This window comes from Onychomys torridus, chromosome 9 (genome assembly GCF_903995425.1).
Source record: "Onychomys torridus chromosome 9, mOncTor1.1, whole genome shotgun sequence".
NCBI classification, from domain to species: domain Eukaryota; kingdom Metazoa; phylum Chordata; class Mammalia; order Rodentia; family Cricetidae; genus Onychomys; species Onychomys torridus.
Window position 1 is genome coordinate 60,868,468 of NC_050451.1, and position 16,875 is coordinate 60,885,342.

General features: G+C 39.2%; 1 protein-coding gene across 2 annotated transcripts in view; it reads right to left on the reverse strand.

The window, feature by feature from the left end:
- Positions 1-16,875, reverse strand: part of Fndc3a (fibronectin type III domain containing 3A) — a 159,773-nt gene that overhangs the window by 28,174 nt on the left and 114,724 nt on the right. For both annotated transcript variants that reach the window (XM_036198939.1, XM_036198940.1), the window contains 3 exons: positions 9,655-9,892; positions 5,342-5,611; positions 3,660-3,718 (listed from right to left, as the gene is read on the reverse strand). In XM_036198939.1, coding sequence (XP_036054832.1) covers positions 3,660-3,718; positions 5,342-5,611; positions 9,655-9,892 — 567 coding nt within the window. The remainder of the gene's footprint in view (positions 1-3,659; positions 3,719-5,341; positions 5,612-9,654; positions 9,893-16,875) is intronic.

The following is a 16,875-nucleotide window of genomic DNA, read 5'->3' on the forward strand; positions in this document are numbered from 1 at the left end:
TTCACTTTCCTTTTCGTTTGGTCAGGTCTCACAATACAGGCCAGACTAAAGGAGAACTGAGTTCCTCCTGCCTCAGCTTCCTGCAGCCTGGGATTACAAACCTATATACTACCATGCCAGGCTGTATTTACTTTTGGACTTAAGAACTTCATTTTAATTTTCTTCCCCCTTAGGATACTATGCTATCAATTTGCAAAAGTGTACAAGTACACCTTCTTCAAGATGTTCACTGCAGCATGAGTGATAGCAGAAAGCTGGAAACATGGGTACTGACTTCTAAGAATGGTGCAGCCTCTTCAAACATTCCTATTCATGTTTAAAAATAACAAGAAAAGCCATGTCTGTCCTGAAAATAAACCTTTCATTAATATACCAGTGAGATCCAAGAGCAGGGAAAAGGAAAGCTGGGTCCTAGTTTCCATCAGTTTGTTAAACATTTTTCCTTTTGATGTGCTCAAAGGTGCCTGAAATGGACTGTTACAAGCAAATTAACTGTTGCTTTTTGAGATTTTTTTTTTTTAAAGATTTATTTATTTATTATGTACAGAAGAGGATGCCAGATCTCATTACAGATGGTTGTGAGCCACCATGTGGGTGCTGGGAATTGAACTCAGGACCTCTGTCAGAGTAGCCGGTGCTCTTAACCTCTGAGCCATCGCTCCAGCCCCCGAGATCTTTTTGTACACATGTGGTGAGATACAAGAGGAGTTGCAAGAGGAAAAAAACAAGGTTTTAATTGTTTTATACATATCTGCTCTTATTGGAATAATTCTGTGTATATGTTTCTTTTATAGCAAGGCCTAATAAAGAGAAAAAATAGTATAGGGATTAGATTTAATTTAAAGATTAGCATAGAAATTGGTCTGGCGAGATGGCTCCAAGGGTAAAGATACTTGCTATACAAGACTTGTGACCTGAATTTGGTTCCCAGAACCTACATAAAGGTGGAAGGAGAGGACCAACTTCACAAAGTGTCCTCTGACTTCCACAGGAGTACCATGGCACAAAAGCTCAAGCACATACATACATTCCTTTTTAAAAATTTGTTTGCATTTTATATATATTGTTTTGCCTGCATGTATGTTCCAGTGAGGGCAGTTGTGAGCTGCCATGTGGGTGATGGGAATCGAACCCCTGTCTTCTCCAAGAGCAACAACTGCTCTTTTCCTCTGAGTCATCTCTTCAGCCCCACCCCCACACTTAATAATTTTACATTTACCATATGATGATGATTCTATTAAAGGAAGCTATAGGGATAGAGGGCACACTTTGCTTTCAAGTCTATCTCTAGTTCCAAGCACACACAGCAAATGGCATTTTGTACAGGGTCAATTATTTATGGAGTGAATAAATAAATACATCCAATTTGGTGACCTCAGTAAAGCAGAGCATGCAAAACCACACACAAAATCACCAAAAATCCTGGCCTGTTCTTTCCAACTCAAAAATTAATTAAAGAGGCACCATTACTCAAACATTAAATATCAACTAAAATAAAACACCTTTTTTAATGTTATTATTCAGGGCTCTGAATTTTATTAAATTCCCTCTTTTTATAATGCCAGGTAAACAATTTTAAGATGATTTAAAATTTCATTTTCTGTGCCCACTTTTAACACTATCTAAGAAAACCAGCATCAGCTGTTACATCACCCTAACATAAATCTTATCAGGGCCATTAACTTCCTTTTCTTCTCCTTTTCTGTTTTGTTTTACGTAGAGTTTACAACAGCAAGAGGGGAAGGTTTGACATGGTAACCATGGGCACCTGTTTGGCATGCACCACTCTCCTGTACACGCCACGTTTTCCGCATCCCCAGCGCATAGGATTTACACACAAGCACTGCTGCTCAGCGATCCAGTGTCTCAGGAGGCTGAAGCAGCTGTGTGTTACAGCTGTCTGGGTTAGTATACATGTTCTCTAGGGGAATGGACTGAGCTTCTGAACTGGCAGGAAGGGGGCAACTCAACAATGCCAATGCTGCTGAGAGCCCCCAGTTTAGTGCCCAGCTCCCTCCCTTCCATAACAGGCATGGCACAGTGACAGTAGCTGGAGGCAGACAGAACACTCTGCGGTACCCACAGCTCTCCTTCTGAGCTCACGACACTGACTTTCTAGAATTAAACATGCAACTTGTAAGCTGCTTTTATTTTTAAGGCTGAGGTATTTGATGCTGTCAGTAAACTCACTTACGTTTCTATTAGTTCTAATAGTGCTTTTGTTATTCACCTTTTATAGTCATGGCAAGACCACCCAAGAGGAGTCATGGAGGACTTGAGATGGACAGGGCCCTATTGTAAGTCTTCTTAAATGTGATGCCTTTACATCACTTCACACACATAAGCTGCTGCACAACCAAACTTGAAGAAACCATTCCAGAAACACAGGAGAGATCACCTGCAGAAGGCATCTCAGGCTGACGGTCAACACTGTCACAATATGATGGCCAGGGCATGAGTCCTAACTTCCTTTTCAAGTGAACCCAGTGAGAAGCCCCAGGGCAAGGAGACTGCCCAGACTCTAACCTTGGCTCTTACCACTACTTATTTCAGTTCCTATCTGTAAAATGGGGGAAACAGTACATCATGAGCTTTTGTAAGAATTAACTAACACATGCACATCTGAAATACCCTGAACAGAGGCTGACACCAGCAAATGTTAGTGATTGTTATTACAAAATAAAATTGTACTTTTACATTTATTTCATCTATAGGCTCCATTCTTTTTTTAAAAAAGATTTATTTATTTATTATGTATACAGTGTTCTGTCTACATGTATGCCTGCATGCCAGAAGAGGGTGCCAGATCTCACTACAGATGGCTGTGAGCCACCATGTGAATGCTGGGAATTGAACTCAGGACCTCTGGAAGAACAGCCAGTGTTCTTGACCTCTGAGCCATCTCTCCAGCCCTATAGGCTCCATTCTTAAAAGAACAAGTTAGAATGAGAAAAAAAAATTGAGTAGCGTCATAGCAGGGGAAGAAAAGCATTAATCAGAACAAGTATTATGATATTTTGATGTTTTCACTACTTTGCAGAAAGTTTTTCTAAGACTATTTTATTGATTTATTTATAATTATGATGTTCAAATAATTTGGTTCCTAGTACCAACTTTTGTCAAAAGTATCTTTGCCTATTTCTTCCTTCATATTTTGTTGCATATAAATATCGTAATCCATGCATTTCTCATTCCACTTTCTGTGACTATTAACGCTGCAGAGGACATTTTTGATTGTGTATCTTCTTGAAAGGGAAATGCGACCCGCACTATACTGCTCTGATTCTTTTCGTTATCAGTGGAGAACTTCCTGTGCTTAATGGGTGTAAACCTTTTCACTTAGTGTGAATACTAAATAGGTCACAGCTTTTATACGAGCCACTGGGATGCCTACAGAACTCTGGATGTAAGCCTTTTCTGTTCTCATACCAATCTTCCTAACTCCTTGGTTGTACTCACTGTTCTGAGGCCCTGGGACATACTCATGTCCCCTTGTCTCAGTGCTTCACTGAGGAAGTGTCCCTCTTCTGGGCCACTCACACCATGATGACTCACTATTGGCCTCACATTTCTATGAAGTTAGAATAAAAGTCTGGATGAAAATGACAAAATTCTACATGAATATGCTAAATAGCAAGAAGAATACATCAGATACTTACCACTGGTTTGGCAATGTTGGAAAGAAATGCTTCAAATGCTTTAGTTTCTTCATCTTTTTCTTTAAAAAATAAAAATGAAAAAAAAAACCTTAAATGCAAATTTCTTTCTCTCCTTTAGTTGTTTTCTACTTTCATCCTTATTCACTCACATATAGGAATCTGTAGTCCTTCACCATTCATCTGCTTCAATTTCTATTTTAATTGTTCCCACCACTTATAATACCACATACGTGCACATGTGCTGTATGCCTGTAAGTGTGCATGTACACAGTCACCCGAACAGTGGCTTTTCTTAAACAAAGTGTGCCCTCATTCAAGATGGAAAAACATCCCCTCTCCTCTGGAAAGTTCCTTGTTTGCCATTCTCACACCATTGTTTTCTTTTCTTTTTCTTTCTTCTTTCTTTCTTTACTTATTTATTTCTCTCTCTCTCTTTTTTTTTTTTTTTGGTCTCAGTGTATAGTATAAAATGGCCTGAAACTTATAAGTCTCCTGCCTCAGCCTCCCAAGTGCTGGGATTACAGGCATGCACCACTACATCTGGCTTTAATTGATGAACTAAGTATTTTAACCATGGTTTCCTAGATAGAAGTAATCTGCTGTAACTCATAGCAACCACTGACATAAACAAAACTTTAGCCCCTCTTTTGAGAATTCAGTGCAGGAAAGGATATTCAGATAGTCTCAAAAACTGGACAACAGTTTAGTAAATGTTAACACACAAGCCATGAAGCCATTAAAGCATTGTTTAACGTGTGAGGAATGAAAATGTTAAGAAAGATGAAGGTGAGCACAATACTTTTGATAGTGCTCCCCCAGCTGGAAGCACTCTAGCTGCCATCACACTAATCAGCTATGTCAAAACTCAACACAGTAAGCTAGGAGTGTCACTTTAGATCAGTACCTTCAAGGATTGAGAGAACTGTGGTGTCAGTGTTGGTGAAAGGCATGTTAGTCCGCCTCACTGGCATATCTGAGGAAACTTAAAATACAGTACGGTCTACCTCTAGAAGTTAAAACAGGTTACAAAGAGTATCAAGGAAATCTATGGAAATTAAGATAGGCATCAGTAAGAGGCTTAGCATTATAGTCCAAGTACTCGGGCAAGAAACTCACACTCTAAACACATGGAAGACAGACTACTGTTAACCTAGCGTGTTAACCTTACAGAGAGCTGAGTCTAGAACCCGTTAAAAGGTAGTGTTCAGAGTTCATATGGTGACAGCCACACATTAGGGGAGGGGCCCAAAGAAAGACTAAACCTTTTGAAGCAAAGAGACGGAGATTACTCTAACTCTGGAACATGCAGAGAGGATTGGTTAATGACATACTAGTTATCATGTATTCATAAATAAAGAGGCTGAGAAAATAAAGCTTTGGTAAAAGGCAAGACAGCCTTATCAAAGGACCCGAAACAGAAGAAATGGAATCTTCGTTAATTAGTTTTCCTGTGAAATGAAACTTTTCAACTAGTAAACTTTATGATAACGTGAGATTATTTCACTGAGATTTCACAAATGTGAAAGCAGCTGTCTAGCAGTCATTTAGAGTCTAAAACATTTCTCACAGGTAGAGAAGTGCTAGTCTATGAATTTATGTGGTCCAGGATGAGACAGCTGAAAAGTGAGGTATAATTTTAGCAGTTAAAATGATGAGAAATATCAGAGACATATCAAGAGTACCTTCTACTTCCGAATCAACTTGTGCACAACCTCTCCCTCGCCCAGATTTGTTTCTTGCCGATCCTGTGTTCATACCACTGATATTCTGTCCTTTTACGAGTCCGTTGTGTTCGCTTATAGGAGAAGGGCATTTCTGGGGTGATGGGGGCGGGCTGCTCATTTTATCTTTCTGTGTTCCTTGGCGATCCTTTAATTTTTTCTGCAAACGCTCATATGTTTTACTAGATCTTTCATCTCTAAAGTTGGACCTGCCATGTGTAGAGTGGGCATCTAGAAGAAGTAAAACACAGTGTTAAAAATGTCACTTTCTCTAAATGAATCCATGGCACAGTAACAGGCAGTAAGCCTAACGTATCATATACAATTTATTATAAGATATGAGTAGTGATTTTGCCAAACAAAGCTATTTCTATGTCTCCACTAATAGAACCAAGCTTCATGACTTGGTTACAACTCTATGAACGTTAACACAGACATTTCTTTACCATTTTCCCAACTATCACTCTGCAGAGAAACAGAGTGGTGGTCTGCTGTGTCAGTGAGGAATGAGATCAGGCCAACTTGGTCACAGCTCTTCTTTCACTGTCTGTAAGCTATTACTTCCCAATCGTCTTTTAATCTCAGTCATATAAAACAGGCAAAAAAAGACATCACCAATCTAAATTTCCTTAAGATTTCCTTCTAAAAAAGAAAACCACCACTAAAACATGCTGTAGGAGTTAGCAGACAGAAACTAATTGGATCATGAAATTTATTTTTTAACTTTGTTTGAAATATAAAATTTCTATTTAAATATAGAATACTAAGGAAAATATTTAAGAGAAAAGCCTAACAAGTCCCACTGTAAAGAAAACAATTTTAATTTAGTAGTGTTTTATGAAAATTAGCATAATATTCTTAAAATGAATATTATAAGGATATACAGAATAAAATTAGATATTAAAAATGGGAGTTTGGATATCTACACATAAAAGAGTAAATTTAGGTCTTTATATTACACTACATATGAATCAAATACTCCAAGGTATAGCTGAAACTACAAAACTCTCAGAAGAAACAAAGGGCTATATCTGCATGACCTTGGATTTGGTAGTACTTCTTAGACAAGGCATGCAAAGCACAAACAAAGCAAAGCAAGTAGGACCTGCTCACAATTAGAACCTTTTCTCTACCAAGGGATACCACCAGGAAAGTGAGAGGCAGTATGGGGGATACCTGCAAACCATGGATTTGATGAAAGACTTGTATCCAGACTATACAAAACATACAACGTAAGAATAAAATGACAACTCTATTAAAGAATTACTATGCAAATGGCCAGTAAACATCCAAAAATAAGGAAAATAAATCAAAACAAAAATGGGATAAAATAGGCAACAAGATGGTTATGAAGGACAGTAGATGTGGAAAAAAATGGATGCTGCATACACGGCTGGTAGGGATAGTTAATGATGAGATCTGTGAACAAACAGCCTGGCAGGCACTATTCATACATACCCTAGCCCTATTCACACATGTCCTGGCCCTTCTACTCAGAGGTGTGAAATGTGCCAAGTGTGAAAAGTGCAGACACTTGCATACAATGTTCTCAAAAGCATCACTCATAGAAAGTGTCAACTGTCTGAGTGATAGCTGGGTTGGTCAGCCCGCCAGTTTTCTGTCATCATCACTACCTCCATGCAGCCTGCAGCAATGAGCAGGGCCAGTCCTCCTGCTCTCAAGCCCCAGGGTAGGCTCACCTGCACCCAGACCTAGAACCAGGGCTATGAGTTGGCCCACCCCAATATCCACTGAATCTATGAATTGTTGGAGCATGTGAAGGGGACAAATCTACAGATCCAGAACAGCAGGATCTCCATTACACAGGACAATAAGAGGATATCCAACAGGAGCTCCAGTGAGAGCCCATTATGGATGGTGTAGCAGAAACCAGAGGTCTCGAGCCAGGCCAATGACTCCAGGCAATGGACACTTGCAAGTAAAGATGAATGGACTAACCGGTAAACTGTGACTCAGCGGGCCACAACAAGATTCTTCTTTGTTTATTTTTGTTTGGTTTGGTTTTGGATTTCTCTTTTAAATTTGGTTTTGATTTTGGGGGGAGGTTGCAAGTGCAGAGGGTAGACAAGAGGGGACAGGAAAATGAGTGGATCGGAACACATGATGTGAAATCTACAAAGAATCAATAAAAGTTACAAAATAATAAACATCTTACATTTTTTCAAGAGCATATGTCTTCCTGAATCCTTAAATGAGTGATATTACTTATAATTAATATAATAAAATGTCATCAAAAGATGTATGTATAATATATTAATGTGTGTATGTATTTACAATATATACATGTATTAATGTGTATATATGTATATACACACAATGCACACAGGTTTTTTTTTTTTGCTTAACTTCACAAATAAATATGTATATTTGCTTCAAAAAAAAGTGTCAAATGTCACCAACTAATGAATGCATGAACATTAAAAAGTGTAGTATGCATCCAAGTCTCAAATTCAACCCCAAAGTGGATGAAATGCACATCATAACAAAAATGAACCTTAAGTTAAAAACCCAGGCAGAAAAGATCACATCTCACAAGAACATTTTAAATGCTGTAAATACACTGCTATACATGTGTCCATGAAAAGTCTAGAACAGGCAGTAACACAGAGACAGAAAGTAGATTAAAAGTTGGGGGCAAAAGAAGAAATCACGACGGACTACTGACTGCTAGGTGAAGGTTTCTTTTGTGGATGTCAGAAATGGCTTAGAATTATTTATCCCTAATCTAATAAGATGAAACCTGAAATGCTCCAAAGTCTGGAATTTTGAGTGCTGATATGACACAAATAGGAAACTCCACACCTGAATGGTGATGGGTTGTGTAAAAATCACTACATATTATGTGAAAATTATCATTAGGGTATATAATGGATAAATGAAGTTTGTATTGCAACCCACTAGGTTCCCATTCCTAAGATACCTTGTGTGTGACAGTACATGTGCATGTAAAATATCTAAATTTGAAAACATTTCAGATAAAAGATAATCTATAGAGAAAATATAAGAAAAAAATTCCACTCAGTGTACAACACAGTAAACAGAAAAATCTACTGAAACCTAAGAACCATTAGTCCCCATTTTTACAATGTTATTTGGTTACTCAGATGCTTTTATATTTTATCTATTATTCAAGATAAAATAACAGGAGTAACCATGGAGAAAATAAAGAGTATGCTGTAACAGAGCAGATCGAGAGAATGAAAACCCCAGTGCTAACTAATGTGACCTTGTAGAGACCAACTGTTCTGCAGCTCAGCTCCTTCTGTAGCTTGGGAATATTTCTGAGGATGACATGAACTAATGCATTCATAAGAACAGCATGCAGTGAAGGTCAGGTTCAGTAATGGTGTGGCTAACAATGAAGTGTTTCACTAGGTCCCACTCGAGGAGGCCATACAACATGTGAGTTTGGAGAGGAAGCCTCTCCAGACTAGAAACCAGCACTCTCACCTAGTGTCACGTTCGCTAACAAAGAACCTCAAATGTGACTGAGTTCTTGTCCTCCAGCACCCCATTAGCTGGTTTGTGCATTCATGCCCTCTACTCTGCTTTACAACACTGTGAATTATAACTATGCACATTATTTAGAGACTGTACTGCACAGTCTTTATTTACATTAGGGCTGATGTTAGATATATTTTGGCAACAGAACAGGAAGGAGTATCAGAAAGCCAGAAAGAGATACAAGTCTGGGGCTAAAAGAAGATTCTCATCAAAGATAGAAAATCTGAACTACAAGTATATAGATGATGTTTAAAGCTATGGCAAAGAATATAATTATTACTGAGTTGTGTCTGTTTGTGTTTGTGTGTATTAGTCTTGTCTTTTCAGCAATTAACTCAAGGCAGAGGTTGTAGCTCACTTAGGACATCTCAATCCCTCACAGAACCTAGCAACTTAAGGTTCATCACAGCCTTCAAGGTTGTTTTTTTGTTTTTTAAATTTTATTTATTTATTTTTTAAAGCAGTTATTTCTTGCTAAAAATGTCCTCAGAGGAGACCTGTTGTCTAACTGGACCCCACTAGATACTCTGTCTGATGGAAGATACTACTTCTCTGATTTTCTGTCTACTTTCTTCCTAGAAACCTGTTGCTTTATGAAGACCAAGTTGCTTACTAGTACTAGGGTAACAGAAAATCACAGTGCTATCATTATCTTGTGTTATTTCCTTTATATGACATGCAGACAGCATCTTTTATATCCACGTAAGGGGGAAAATTCAACAAGGCAGGGGTGTTTTGAGGTATCTTACCTACATCTGCATATACTTGTGAAGACTGATACTGTGGCATATACTGTGTTGCCATGTCACCAGCTCCAGTCACTGGTGAGTACATGTGGCGTGGTGGAGGGGGCATCATGGCTGGGACAGGAATGAAACCAGGCAGAGGAGGATGTGGGGAGCGGTGGATAACTGTGTGGCCACCAGGATGAAACTCTGGTGACTGCGGGACCACAACGACCCTTCGAACACCATTGTCCTCAATAACCTACAAAATGAACATCAGGTTACAAGTGTCTTCTGAAGAAGTAAACAACTCTTCAAAGGATAGAGTAAGAATGTGTACACTGTTAGGATTCAAAAGCCCCAGAGTCATCATGAAAACATTTACTCAACACATTAGGTACCAAATCAGCATCGAACAACAAAGTAGTCCTTCTGTATAATATGAATGTTATCCAACGTCGATCTTAAAATACTGATGGGAGTGGCTACATGATGAACGGACATGTATTACATGCATTAACGGTTAGGCATAATGGGGTCAGGAATTTCCTTTTCTATATCATGGCTGAGGGTGGATCAAAAACAAGTTGCAGGAAGACCAAAGAGCACCGGATATCTTAGGCCTCGTTAAGAAAAGCATCTGTGACACTGGGACTTAAAAACTATCTTTTCCTTTCTCTGGAACACAGCAGGGTGTGGTGCTACATACTTGAAATCCAAGTACCCAGAGGCTGAGGCAAAAGGATCACAGAGTTCCAGATCAGCCTGGTCTGGACATTGATATCTGGTCTGAAGAACCAACAATCAACCAGCAAAATGTGCCTCACCACACACTGCCACATTCCAAAAGGATTACACCTCAGAGAATCAATTTTCAAGAAAATAATAAATTCCGTGGATCTCTCAGGACCTTAAAAGACACAGGAATGCCTAAAAGGTATAGGATTTTTATCTCAATATTAGAAATCCTCCCTCAAATATCCAGCATTTCAGGAAAACAGAAATATTACTATACCAAAGTGCTAATTTAAAGACAAATCCACTTCTATCAAGTTTTATACCTAAGTATTTGTTTGGTAGGTATAGTATTTCTTTGGGTACCGATCAACCTATGTTTCAGAGCCTTAATGGGGTTAAAGATTTATCTAGTCGAAGTGTGATATGATTTGTCTAGGATCCTGGACTCGAATCCCAAATGAATTCATTGTATGTAATATATTTAGCACAATACATGCTATTTATTTATTTACTTCTATCTATCTATCTATCTATCTATCTATCTATCTATCTATCTATCGTACATGAGTGCTCTATCTGCATGTATGCCTTTATTACAGAAGAGGGCATCAGATCCCACTAAAGACAGTTGTGAACCACTATGTAGTTGTGGGAATCAAACTCGGGACCTCTGGAAGAACAGCCAATGTGCTCTTAATCACTGAGCTATCTCTCTAGCCCCCAGAGTTTTGTTTTTTGTTTGTTTGTTTGTTTTTTGTTTTGTTTTTGTTTTTTCGAAATAGGGTTTCTCTGTGTAGCTCTGGCAGCCCTGGATCTCGTTCTGTAGACCAGGCTGGCCTTGAACTCATAGAGATCCACCTACCTCTGCCTCCTGAGTGCTGGGATTAAAGGCACGTGGCCATCACTTAATACGTGTTATTTCTATGCCCTGCTGGGTCTGTACCACTATCCTGCTTCCAGTGAAATGAATGCTTCAAATCTGCCTTTTTTTCTATTTAACTCAGTTCTGAATTGAAATCTCAGCAAATGTACATCATGTATAGCACAAATGGAAACTGAGCTCTACCTGGAACCTGACTTGAAGGAATCTGGAGTGGTGTATAGCTTTTTCAGCCTCAAATCTAGAAGAAGGCACATTAGAGAGAGCTTAAAAGAGATCCTGAGTGAACTGAACCCCAGTATCTGCCACTAAACACTTTTACCTACATCGTTCTCAGATTTGTAATTCCTAGAAGACAACTAGCTCTCAGTATTGTTCCAATCACCTCTGTCTCTCTTAATGTGTTTGTGTGGTCTGTATGTATACATGTTCTCATGTGTGCATAGGTGGGGGTGCATGTGTGTGTCCCTGTGGAGGCCTGAGGTTAATGCTAGGGATCTTTGTTCTTCCCACTTTATTATTTTGAGGCAGGTTCTCTTAGTCAAATGCAAAGGTTGGTGACCACCTCGTCTTATTATCCAGTTTCCCTTGATTCTGCATTCCCAAGCATTTACATGGTGTGGTTCAATTCTCTTGCTTCTGTGGCAAGCGCTTTTAACCAGTGAGCCATCTCCACAGCCTTCAACCCTCCTAATCATACTTCTTCTTCACCAAATCCTGAACCTTTAACTTCAGTCACGATGTTCTTGACAATGACTTATATGACTCTGTATCTTATACTTCTGCTAAGATTATTTTCCTCTTAATCTATAAACATGGGAATGCTATCTATCCATCCAAATCCAGATATAACATTACCTCTTTCATTCATTAAAAAGTTTTTGAGAAAAATGAAGAAATGGATAACTTAGGAGAATCTTATGCAGCAGATCTAATCCAGAGTCTATTCTGTCTTCTAGAGTACATTTGGTTATGTCTGGAGACATTTTAGGGTCTAAGTAGGGTACAGAGGCCAGGGATGCTGCAACTGTCTTATAACACAGGGGACAATTGCCGTGTAAAAATCACCCAGAGAAAATATCTACAGAAGCAGGTCTAGGACTCTTGATGCAAGCCTCTATATCATAGGATTCCTTTGGCTGCTGAACTGGGACAGAGACGTAAAGAAGAGCAGGGAATCTTCTGAAAGCCACCACTGTCACCAGGCAAAAGCTGATGGCAGGCCAGGATGAGCTACAGGGGGTTGGTCCAGGGTGGAAGCAGGAGGCAGGCTAGAAATGACCCTCATTTGCAGATTTAAAGGCGAATTAGCTGAGGATTCCACATGGGACAAGACTGTGTTCCACTGACTATGATGAGCAAGAATGAGGAACAGAGAAAGTGAGTTTTTATGGAATTTAGCATTTAGAGTTTTAGGATTCAGAGATGAGAGTTTTGTAAATTTCTAAGACATCTAAGTGGAAATACTTAGTAGACCAATAAGAATCAGTTTGTAGTTCCAGAAAGATCTAAGGGCAGCCTGTGTATCAGGAGGAAACCATATTCCTGTGCAGAGTTTGGAAGTTTTGTATAATGTGTCAAGGGGGAAGGCTCAAGTGTGTCAAAAGCTAACAGGGCAGGTATATGGAAAATAAGAATTGGCCACTGATTTAGCTAATGGGTTATAACTGCGACCCCATGAAAACAGTCTTCGGATAACCAGAAGCAAAACTAGCTGGAGTGGGCTTAAAAGAGAAAGTGAAGAGAAGGATATGAGCTAACAGTACAGCTTTGGAAAGTCTTGCAAAGGGAAATACAGAAATAGGGTTGTAGCTGATAATACTGTAGATGCAGACATTTGGTTTTCACTGTGAGAACACCAACTTGCTGACATACTAGTTAAGTGTGATCCAGTAAAGGAGGATACCGATATGACACAGAAGGGAAACGCTAGGACAGCACCTTTGGTGGACTCCAGCAGATGCTAAATTCTTCTCTGTTATAAACGGACATCATGGACGAGAGCACATGTGGGACTGGGAGAGTTTGCTTGATTCCCTGACTTCCTCTCCAGGGACCCTTTCCAGGTTACCAGTCTTAGTTGTCTCTCCTTCCTATAGTTTCTATTCCACGGATTCCAGGTCTCTTCTTCAATATTCATCACATCACAGATTTGCTAATTTTTCCCATGAATGTTTTATTGAAGGTAAATCTCTAAGTTTCTCAAGAGAACAATACAAATTATTTAATTCTCATAACAATACGATAAATGAGATACCAGTATCTCTATTTTCTGATGGAGAAATCGAGGCACAGAAATGTTAAATAAATTATCCAGGGCTACACAGGTAGCAGTGTGCAGGAGCTAATGTTAGAAGTCAAGCAGTTTGGCTCCTAATACCATGTTCTTACTAAAGCAGAGGATAAGCTGGGAGGAGAGTGGGGAGTTATTACTAAATAGGTTCACAGCTTTAATTGTAATCAATATGAAGAGTTCTGTGGATGGATGATGGAATGTGAATGTATTCAGTGCCACTGAGTCATACACCTAAAAATGGTTAAGTTGGTATAAATATATGCTATGTGTATTTTGCCACAATTAAAAAACAAAATGCCAAAAATGCCACTGGGAAAAACAAACCAAACCAAATCAAAAAAACAAAAACAAAAACAAAAACAAAAACAAAAACCAAAAAGCTGGACCAGAACCCAAAGGACACAGAGCACTCCAGCACTTGAATGAATGATTTAGGCAACTGTAACTTCAGAGCAAGGCCCGGAGATCTTAAATCGCCTCAAGTCTCTGGAAGCCTAAGCAGAAGCCAACATTCAGACACTGAATTCACATCAGCTGGTGCTCTGGCAAGGAGGAGTAAAGGAAAAGCAGTTACATTAGTCTGTTAGTAAAAATGAAAACACAGATGCATATCATCACAGTGTACCTTAACCACAGACACGATCTTAATTGGGGAAAAAGCCCTGTTTCCTCTATTGAAGACAGAAAGGTTGTGTTCAGTATCTGACATTTTATACTGGATATGTGCCTTCCTGGCCACAATAAAAGTCTAAGGTAAATCTGTTTTGCTTTTTTCCCCGCTTAGTACCTGGAATAGCACTGGATTTTTTTAAAGAAATGATATGATTAGAAATATAATATTTACTTCAACTAGAAAATTTACTTCTTCTCTCCTCATCACCATACTGGACTCTTAAGGGTAAGTAACTTCCTCAAATCCTTGCTTCTTCCCCATACTTGGTAACCAAGCTCCTTGAAGTTCTTAAAGAGCAGGACTAGTACCTGAGCATTCTATCAAGAAATCCTTACTTTACATACCAAGTGCACACACATACATGTCAGCAAGTCAGCACAGCCCCCGTCCTGTCATCCTCATCTGAACCCTCTAAGTTTCTAGTCTTCCCATACCCTGCTCTTCGATCTGGCTGTTTACCAAAGACAGCACCAGGATCAGCTAGGCTCTAGCAGCTGGGAAGAATGGACTGACACAGTGCTGGCTGCTGACACAATACAAACTGAAACAGCAAGCACAGCTAAAGGAGAAACTTGAAACTTCTAATTAAGCTAACGTGGGTCTTTCCCCACTTTACAAAATCTACAAGTCCCTCCCAAAGGAGCCCTCTCATCTGAACAATCACCACCATGCCACTGAAACAAACCAAAGCAATAGCAGTTAAGAGAGGTCTGCTTTATATCCCAGGCTAGCTTTGAGCATGGTCGTCTTGCCTCTACTCCTCAAGCCCTGAATTAGTTCTGAGGCACAATGTCTGGCTCAAGAAGACCGTAGGCACATGGAGGCCAGTGACTGACATCAGAAGGCTTCCTTAACAGACAGATGCCCATTTTGCAACACAAGGTTCTTAAGGATATTTGCCAGTGAACTGCAGTTTCTTCTGTTCTTGTTGCCATTGGCTTTCTGTGTATAATCTACTTTGTTAAACTTTACAATCCTTTTACTTTATTCTCCATTTGCTACCTTAACTTAGTTGGCAATATTTCTGCCTCTAAGATGTATGCCAGTCTCTTACACCTTTCCCTTTCCTGTTAAAGAGCATTAGCAGCTTATTACACCTAACAGAGGGGCAGGCTCCAGAGAGAGCTACACCCATCAAGGAGAAAGGTATGTGGTCTTGACTTACTGACCACAAAGCATCTTTCCTAAACGCTGGTCTGGCCCGAGGCTTTCTTCCTGCTTTTTAAGGACAGACATACTAGGAATCTAACAACTGAGGTTGCTCAGAGCGTAACGTGCTAAAAGGAGACACGACGGTGGTTATTAATGTGTGTGCCACTTCATTTCTGCCAAACTACACAAGCTGCATTTTCTTATAGCCACGCATGTGCCTCAATTCTTCCATCTACTCCTGGCTTCCTGATTTGCTAGCACCAGGCTCATGTGTCAGGGTTTGGACAATGTGTCAAGTGCTTAGCTGTGAGTACAAGGTAGATCTCAATAATGTTTTCTAGTATTAGAAATCATGTGTCACAGAAAATGCAGGTATGTTAACAGGGAGAGGAGAACCTGGGAATGCAGTCTTACTATATACTTATAATATTTCAAAAGACTGAATTTTTGTTTTTGGAACACCTCATATACTTCAAACTGATAAATTCCCTAGAGATAACCTTGATTGTTAAATTAAGATCATAGTAGTGATAAATTCACCAGCTTCCTACAATCCTTCCAAAAAGATTATGATTAAAATTCATCAATTTATTTGACAAATACTTATAGGACATCTACTATATCTAAGTACAAGAATGTGAAATTAATTAAAAGGCAGCTCCTATCTCCAAGGAACCAAAGACCTCACGGGAATAATAGTAGAAAATAGTACAAATAACGTGATCTAGGGCTTGAAAGACTGACAAAACTTTCTAAAAGGGGGGAATTAATATTCTCTAAATAAGAGCTTTAGTAAAATTACGAAGAAAAACAGTAAGTACCAGAGGTCATGAAAAAGTGGAGTTCTGTTGGAAGTATCAAAGGAACATGGGTCCAAGGCAAACCACATCAAGAAATTTTTACTTTGCTGAGTAGACAAGCCCATATACAGAAGGCTTTTGTAGCAAAGAAGCAGAAAGACCAAGGAGGTGCCCTAAGGAGTCATTGTAGTTTCTCAGTCTAGATGATGGACTGATTTCTAAGTAGTTATGGTACACGTTTGGTACTGAAGGTATAATGACTAGAGTGCCTATAGATCTAGTTAACTTTGACCTCACTGTTTTTGTTCAGCTCCACTAGCCTCCTCACTGCTCCTAGGCATGGGATGTATCTTCATTTTATGTCATCAGCAACAGCAGTTTCTGTTTCTAGAATCCTTTTTCAACAGATAAAAGCAAGGCAAATGCCTACCTTTTCTTAGATTCAGCTTAAATAACACCTCTGTGTGGCTTGCTCCACCATGCTATTTTAAAATACAACCAGCTTGACGCTATTTTCACTTTGCCCTTGCTCTCCTTTTAATATATTAATATGCCCACTGTCTATGCTTTTTGTTTGCTTTTCCCTACAACAATTTTGTAAACTTCAGAGGGAAGTAGAGTCTTGCCTCTTTCATTCTCAAGAGTGGCTGACGTGCAGTACTACTCTGGAGAATACTGATGTATAAGAACTGCTAAACCTCATCAT